This window comes from Dromaius novaehollandiae, chromosome 5, assembly GCF_036370855.1.
Source record: "Dromaius novaehollandiae isolate bDroNov1 chromosome 5, bDroNov1.hap1, whole genome shotgun sequence".
NCBI lineage: Eukaryota > Metazoa > Chordata > Aves > Casuariiformes > Dromaiidae > Dromaius > Dromaius novaehollandiae.
In genome coordinates, this window is record NC_088102.1 from 10,475,147 (window position 1) to 10,484,118 (window position 8,972).

At 37.9% G+C, this 8,972-nt stretch overlaps 1 protein-coding gene across 2 annotated transcripts in view; it reads left to right on the forward strand.

Moving 5' to 3' along the window:
• Nucleotides 1-8,972, forward strand: part of AHNAK2 (AHNAK nucleoprotein 2) — a 69,372-nt gene that overhangs the window by 33,207 nt on the left and 27,193 nt on the right. For both annotated transcript variants that reach the window (XM_064511985.1, XM_064511986.1), the window contains exons 2-6: nucleotides 5,158-5,228; nucleotides 6,026-6,115; nucleotides 6,876-6,911; nucleotides 7,517-7,658; nucleotides 8,437-8,615. In XM_064511985.1, the coding sequence (XP_064368055.1) occupies nucleotides 5,158-5,228; nucleotides 6,026-6,115; nucleotides 6,876-6,911; nucleotides 7,517-7,658; nucleotides 8,437-8,615 (518 nt within the window). The remainder of the gene's footprint in view (nucleotides 1-5,157; nucleotides 5,229-6,025; nucleotides 6,116-6,875; nucleotides 6,912-7,516; nucleotides 7,659-8,436; nucleotides 8,616-8,972) is intronic.

The following is an 8,972-nucleotide window of genomic DNA, read 5'->3' on the forward strand; positions in this document are numbered from 1 at the left end:
TTAAATGCCAAGCAAGTGCATAGTGTTCCTATTATCAAGTGCTTTCCTGAGCTGGGTCCTACAATTTTAAATATTCTAAATATTCTGAACATTCTAAATATCCCCAATTCCAAATACAAGAAGTGAATCAGAAGGGGCTGCAGGGCTTTGCAGTAGCAATACTCAAGCAGCAGTGAGAGCTATGAAGGAAGTAAAGGAATCCAAGTAGTTGTGATACCTACAAGAGAAGGAGAACAAGCCATGGAAAAAATAATTGGGAGCACTGCCTGTTTTGGAAAAGGGCTTTAAAATAAAAATAGGAGGAACTGTGGAGCAGTGCATCAGCAGTGACTAACCATTAATGGGCCCATGACAGGAGTGCCTGAGGGCTCGGAGACAAACTGATCTGCAGGTGGATGGACCACACGGCTGCAAAAACACCCCTGGCAGAGTGGTCCGGACACAGGAGCTGGCCAAGGCTCTCCAGGGTGGCAGCGATGCACGTCCTTATTTACGACGAGACTCACACGTAATACCAAGCACTGGAGGGAGCCCTGGGAAGACAGCTGACCAACACGTCTAGCTTATTTGCCTGGTCAAACACAGTGCTAGCAATGACAATGTTATTCGATTCTTCCTGTTGTTGTTTGCCGTACAATTATTTCCTCCTCCTCCTCCTCCTCGTTGATAATACAAATCACGTTATGTGTGCAGGGTGCACTTTGTATTGGCAGAGAAGACCCTGCTAAGGATGTCCCGGGTTTGCCACGGTGTGTGGGCACAAGTCCTCACGCTGCCTAGGGACTCAGAGATACTCATTTCTGCAAGGCCAGACCAACACTGGGCAAACAGGGCTGTTTGTTTCCTACCATAGCTAAGAAATGGTAATTAGCAAACGGCAAAATCCTAGTAGGGCAAAGGCACCGTTTGTGGTCTTGATATGCTAACAAACCATAATGAATGAGTGAGCAAAGCACACAAGTTGTCACCTGAAGACCTATATTAATCTATCACAGCTTAGGTTTCTCTCTATTAAGAGAAATTAGCTGTCAAAGCAAAGTTAGATAATGCATGCCAGTCAGTACCTAGCAAAAAGATACTGCTTCTCCTAATGAGGATGTGGCCTGAGAATTAGCAAGACTTAACCTGTCTTTGTCAAAAATATGTGCATTGTAACCATTGCTACTCTTGTTAGTATTAGCTGATGAAAATTAAAATCTAGGGAAAATAAGGCAACCATGGTGTATTAGTTCTCTCCCAAGAAAAAATAAAATAAAATGAAATGAAACAAAATGAAACAAAACAAAACAAAAATAAAACCACTTTTTAGCAGGAAAAATAATGCCTAAGAAGCTGATGTGAACAAAAGTGATGCACTTAAAAATAAGATCAGACTATTTAAACTCACTACATTATATGCAAACGTATCTTTGGTATTGAATACTAAAAGGCAAAAGCACAAGCAGAAGTGTAGAGAAAGAGATACAATTTATAAGCACGGGAGATAGACAGATGATGATCAGCAAAAGAGGTTATAAAAGAGGTTTGTTTAAACAACATATCCAGTATACTCTTTTGCTATTTTATTCTTAATTTAATTTTAAAGCATACAGATTATGGTAAATTAATATGCCAGTGTCCCAATTAAAGCTAGGTTTCCATTTATATGATACATTAAACTACAGTGGACTTGAATCGGATCGCACGGTCATGCTTTAAATTCATATATAATGTAACAAATGTGTTTTTGGAGACTGTTACCTAAGGTGAATATCAAAACAATTACCAGGTTTTACATATTTGCAGTTGCACCTAAAACAACCCAGTTGGGTTGCTCGATTAAGGGTAAAATAATCAAAAAATTTGCATCGAAAAAAGCAAACACAATTTTTAATCGTATGATATGAAAATGTTCCGTTCTGTGTAACTCCTACTGCCTTTTTTCAAAAAATTCCCTTGTTCTGAAGTCAGTTCAGTGGCTATTAGAACTAGTCACTGGTGTAAATTCCATCTTGTTTATGAAAACATTTTGAACAAAGCAATGATTGTCCAGGGTTTATGAAGAAAGTTAAAACCTATAAAATGTTGGCATCACTACTATTTGGAGCATGAGGATGACATGCATATAAATCATAGTTTATTGGCACAGTCTTTCATATACAGAAAGAAGGCTTTGCTGAAAATGGAACACAGCAATGTACTCTAATTTTCCTTTTTTTATATATTTGTTTTTAATGTCGTCTGAATTGGAAAAAAATCAGTACTGAATCTTAGGCCTAGTTTACACTGGGAATCAGGGGCATAACAAGTCTTTTTCACATGTCTTAACTAATGTGGAGGGGAGAATTACTATATGAATAGGCAGAGTTTGGGGAAATCAGGCTGGCTGCAAAGGCCATCAGTGCAAAGCTTGGGAGGGGTGGTGATTTGTGTAGCCAGTCTTCACTCCATGTCATCTCAGCCATCTCTGTACTAGCCCTAGGGATAGGAGTGTGTTGCTCCATTTTGTAGGAAAAATCCTACTATTACCATTTAGGAGAGGTAGTGGTTTCCTAAGAGCTTTCACAGGAGGACTCTTTTGCTTCCTACACACCATGAGGTGGGTGAAAGAGGCCTTTCACACTGACAGATTTGCCCCTTAACAGCACAGGACACTTCTGACTACATTTTAGCAGACCTTGACTCACAACACCACTAACAAGGACAAGGAGAGAAATTGCCTGCTAGTACTTGGCCAAGCACGTGAAGCCACCCTTGTACCTCGTACACGACTGCTTTGCTTCATGAGCGGCTGGTGGAAAGCAAGAAGCTTCTCCCCTGCTCCAGCTCAGATGAGATGTCGTCTGCCTCAGGTTTACCTTTCTACATCCACGCTGAACCGGACTCAGCAATGGTGTTTGCTGTTTCCAAAAGAGCATCCCTATGGGAAATAAGTGTTCAGGTCTTACTGTGAAAAGCAGTGGAGTGCCAAATTCTCTTGGGTTTTATAGGTAGTTCAGTCTTGGCAGCAGGAAGATTTTGAAGGTGTTAGTCACCTGCTCATTTTAAGTATCCTTTGTTTAAAGTATTTGGTTTTAAAAGTTTTACCTCTGTTAGGCCATGTAGGGTAGCTGCAGTGTATTAGACTCAGAAGATATGCTCTACTGAATAGTGAAATAAATCAGCCGCATAAACCATATAGGACCGTTCCATTTTGGGAAATGGAGCACTCCATACTTGCATTGCTCCAATTCTAGACATTACACTGGAGTAAAACAAGAGAAACAGTAGTGAACCTACCCAAGAATCCTCCCAGATAATTCTTTCCTTTTTCGTTTCCAGTAGCAAAATTATTGGCAGCCATCAGGGCTCAGTATTGTAATTCTCCTTGAAGTGCTGCACTGAAGAGCAAATGCTGTAGCAGTCCAAGCAATAGTCTGTTAAGTCATTCTACTGGACTGCAGAGCTTGTGGTTGGGATTTTCCCAAGTGAAAAATACAGGAATGCCACAAGTCCAAGTCCTTACTGTTTCTTGGAATTTTAGTAACAGCTATAAAATTGGCACTGTTGGCACATGACTCTTTAGAAACACTAAGCAATTTAAACAATCAGGCCTCAGGTCCACATCTCTTCTACACATATATTGTGTATTAGAATAGATGTGGTTAAGAGCTTCATGAATGGACCTGAGAATTTTCAAAAAGAGATGCCTAAAATCAAATTTGGAAATCCGCATTTACATTTTTAAATAAAGCTAGGATCATTTTTCAACCTTCTTGAGCTTCTGAAAATTGCAATTGCTAGGCCTTTGAAAATATCAAAGCAATTTATGAAGGTCTTTAATCTGGATTAGGAGCTGCATTAAAACCATTTTCTAGAAGTGTTCATCATAGGTGTCATGGCTAGTCTTATGAAGGCTAAAAGAGGCAAGGTCTGGTAGCCCTGATATTTCTAAGTTAATCCTGGTTCCCTGGAGCTAAAATACTATAGGAGAGATGATTAAGATAATATCAACATGGCTAAGGTGCCCTCTATTTCGTCAAGTTTGGAAGCTTAGCCCATAGATTGACATGGGACATTCCCATTTGAAGCATGCTGTCACCATTCACTTAATGAAGTGGTCCATCACTGATCAGATAGCATAGTTCTTTCATGACCCTGCCTGTACTAAATAATTTCATATTGTAAAAAGTAAAGAAAAAAACATAGAAGTTCAGAAAACTATGAAAAAAGGTTATCAAAACCAGCCATTTTAGATAGTGCTTGCCAGCTTATGTAAGTTAAAGTGAATGTATAGAAATGTAAGTAGGGCCAGCTTGTCTACACACATAGCATGTAAGACTCATGTTCAGAAAGAAGTATGTCATGTTCCAGCCCAAGGATTCTTCATTTAAATTGGATAATGAATTAGTTGCACAGTTCTGCTTGTGGTTCTCCTCTCTAGTCTTTGAGCATATTTTCTGAGCCAAAAGATCTGTTTATAAGAGTGAAAACTATGTATGCTAATGACAGTTGCAGAACTGGGCCTCAGAAAGTTAGACAACCCAATGCCTTGGAAAAAAAATGGGGCAGGAATGGGACGGGAAAGAAGGCAGAGGTATCAGGGCAAGGAATGGTGTATGTAGAATACTCTGTGCAGCAGAGAATGTGTAATTCACTCAAACTGTCATCTATTGGCTAAAACTGGATCTCTAAAAATGACAGTGTATTCGTATTAGTTTTGTTTTTTGGTGCCCAATTTAAGACATTGTGAAAGAATCATCTTTTCAAACAGCCTGTCTTCTTCACCCGATCTATCTCTGGTCTGAATACTTTTAAAAAGGAAAACAGCTGAATCTTTGTGACTACTAAAGTTTCACGATGCTTTCACTCTGACTGCTGTCTTAAAGACCACAAGCTTGGTGATTAAAAAAAAAATTGTGCCAACTTCTAATTTTATTTTTTTCCAGGCTGGGGACTATTTTCTTCATCTTACTTCACAAAAGCCTCTACACTTCTGGCTTTGAATATTTCTGGTATCTTTAGAAAGATCAGTCTGATGAAATCTGAGATAAAGAATTTGAATGAAAGCAGGCTTTTCTACAGCTGGCTGGGCACTCCTCATAGTCATACTGATCTGGAGGATTTCAGTTTCAAAGCTCGTTGTTCTGTGCTTCGTATTGGTTGTATGGACATTAACAACTTGTGTGTTGTTTTCAGGTTCTGGACGACAGCTGAGACCAGCAGAGCCTCCCGGAGATGCTGATGCTGATGCAGAAGATGAAGATTCTGTAAGTTTGAGGAGTTTTTTTGAGGGGATGGATACAATTACCTCATAAAAGTTTGAGCTATAGTATTTTATTTATAGTTGGGTTTTGTTGGTGATTTTTTTTTTCTCCATCAAAAATGTTGTAGCTGTTAGCATTTCTGTTTGGGAATCTTCCTGCCAGAACAATGCTGCAGTGTAATGTGGTCTGTTCTTTACTATGACTTGCCAGCAGAAGTTCTATACCAATACCTAGCAAACTCTTTATTACATGGCTGTTAACTAAAATAGCATTCCTTTAAATGTTTAGCTGGTTTACCTTGCCCATAGTCTGACTCGAGAAGGAATGATGCTGAATGTTTATCAGCAGAAATTCATTCTGGGACTCTTCACTCTTCCACGGTTTGCCTGGTTATAGAGGACAGTAGAGTTTGAAGCTACGGGACGCAGGGTTTAGCTGTGCAGGTAAAGCAGGACAGGGAATCATTACAGCCTCTTTCAGTCATTATTGACGACTTTGTCAGCACTTTTACTCCATTAAAACCATAGCTGCATCCACTTCCTAACAAAAACCAAAGTCATTGTACCATAATTTTTGTCTCTCAGAATTCTGGCCCTTGCATTCTTGATCAACTTTCTTAAATGAGAAATGGATTTATTGTTGACCCAAGGAAAGAGTTATTAGTTATTCTGCATCAACTATTAATAATGAAAGATTTGTACACAGAAGGAGACTATGTCTAAGTAGAAAAAATCTCCTAAAAACTGGGTCACTTTTTAATGGTGACTGTTCCTTTCCCACCACTCATTTCTTTCCTGCAGGTTAATGAAGTGGCAGTAGAAGATATCCGGCCAAGGCCACAAGGATCCTCTCCAGTTTATGAATATCCCATAGAAGAAGAATATTTAAAGGCAAGACACTGAGGTTTCATGCATGTATGGATTTACTGAGTTGATTTAAGAGGCTTTAGCTCCCAGAAGCAGCTGAGACTCATGTGTCCTGTAATAGGATACAGCTGAAGCCATATTACCTCCCTGCCAAATCAGGGCCATGCTCATTGATAGTTTTATGTTGTGTTAGGTTTGCTGTTGGTCACATTCTTACTTCTTGCCAAAAATTCCGTTTGACTTCATTCCAGGAGCTGGGATATAGAATATAAAGAAATGACAACAATTTTCCTGTTAGAATATTTAATTGTCTTGAGTCCAACTAATACATATTTTGAGATTACCTTTATCTCTTGGTTACTCAAAGGTAAAGATTTAATTAGCACAGTTATACTAAGATAAGTAAGTAGCTGTTTGAAATTCATGCTGAAGTCTAAGAAATGAATAACGTGTATGTTATTCACAAAGATGAGAAATGTCCAACACACATAACACAGAGAAGCTCCCAGCTTCTTAATACAGTTGGTCTCTGGTGATCTTTCCATGCAGATTTTCTGTACAGTATAGGAAGGCCCTGGTATCTAATTTCCTAATGGTAATAATATAGTTAAATCATTCACATTGTACTGAAAATTAGCTTTATAGATCCCAACCCTGCTCTGTTGCCATTTAAGTCAGCCTCAGTTCTCAGCCTAAATCAGGAATTTTAGCTCATGTAGGACTTTCGTTATGCTTTACAACTGCGCAACTTCTGAACACTAAATAATCACAATTTATTTTTCAGCTTCAAGAAGAAAAATCAAAACAGAGTCATCCACAGGTTAGTCTAAAAGCAATCAGTTGCTTTTAGGTATGTGGCTTGCACAGCAGTGAAGTCCATTACAACATGCAGACATGGATGGGGTGGACAGATGGATGGAGAAATGGGAAAAGAACAACTTCAGATTTATTTTTGCTAGAAACTTTATAAATTGCCCAACTATGGCACAGGCATGAACATTCAGTTGCCCGATTAGGGTCCTTCTGTAATTCTTTTCAGCACTCTTTGGTCTCCTCTGATTTGAGTACAATACAGCACTGGATCTTACTCTGATCTTTCTGGCTCATTGACTCTGATGCAGCTATGTTACATCTTCACAGAAAATGGAATCTTTCAGCCCAGGAAGATTCCATATGTTTCACATTTTAATTTTATACTAAATCTATGTTCTACATTCCCTGTGGCCCTGATCCAGCATGGCCCTCACACATGTGCTTAATTTTAATTTAGAACTGAGTTGAACCCACACTAAAAAAGTATATTCCCCATTTTTAGGTAATCTTTCTCGAGCTACTGAAAATATACCTGAAGAGACTGAAATTTCTGCTGTAGAGTTTGATACAAATGAATAAAAATTATAACTTCACACCTTTCTCTACATTTAGGATACAATGGAAGTGACCCTGAAAACAGAAGTGGAAGCTGGTGCTAGCGGTTTTAGCGTGACTGGTGGAGGAAATGAAGGAATATTTATTAAAAAAGTACTTAAGGAATCCCCTGCTTCAAAAATATTTAGTATGAGAGAAGGTACAGTCTGATTTTCTGACATCTTTTTCAGCTCAAAATAATCAGGAAGGTAGCTCTGTGTGCATATAGATATACACCTGATCTGTCAGTTCTTTAAATAATAGAAAGAGTAGATCCCAAACCAACTAATATTATGTATGAGTTTAACCTTTCTATATGAATAATTTCCAAAATCAGTTTCTTAAATAATAATGAAATATGATTTTTTTCTGTATACCTTAAAAAATCTAATTTTCACTGAAACAGTGAAAAAGATACATAGAAAGTATATATACATTATTATAATGCAAATAAAAAATAACTTGTTATTACATCCATGAATACCTTGCCTCTGACTCTTTTTTAGAAAATATTATGTCACAAAACTACAATAAATAAAGATTCAGGCAAGAACAAAACTCCAAAGTCTAAATACTGAAAAACAGAAGAAGAAACTGTATTACTGTGAGGCTGGTCAAACACTGGAAGAGGTTGCCCAGAGAGGTTATGGAGTCTCCATCCTTGGAGATACTCAAAACCTGACTGGACACAGTCCTGAGCAATCTGCTCTAGCTGACTCTCCTTGGGGGAATGGGGAGGGGTGGACTACAAGATCCCCAGAGGTCTCTGACAACCTCAACCATTCTGTGATTCTATTCTGTGAACATCATTTTATATTTTATATAAATGATATTTGTTACTTACTTTTATGTGTGTATGAACATTAAGTATAACAGAATTTGAAAAATCATGTGAAAGCGCAAACTAATTAAAATGAAATGTCTGCTTCCCATTGCAGGTGATCAGCTTCTAAGTGCTACAATATTTTTTGATAATATCAAGTATGAAGACGCCCTCAAGATTCTTCAGTATTCAGAGCCGTACAGAGTTCAATTCAGCCTCAAAAGGAAGGTTGTTGGGAAAGAGCTAGAACATATTCATTCTACAGCACAGTACAAGAAGGAAAGATTAAGTCAGGTTAGTTATTTGATTAGATTACAAAGCTCGGAGAATACTGTAATAATGTGCTATGTGGAAATACAGATCAGAAAACACATACATTTTCTCTTAAGACTCAGTCATGCATTTAAATGTGCTAACATAAGTATTCATGAGAAGAATAAACTCCACACATAATATTTGCAGCATTACGAATATCCTCGGCAAGACTATAGATTCTGGATAAAGCCACAATCTTTATTTAGGGTAGAAAAAACGTTCTTTTCTAGTGAGACAGCACTGTTTTTATTGTTAAGTGTCCATTGACAGAACTAGCTCAGATAAACTCAATAATATTTATGTTCGATATTTTTCAAGATGTAAAATTTCAGAAAA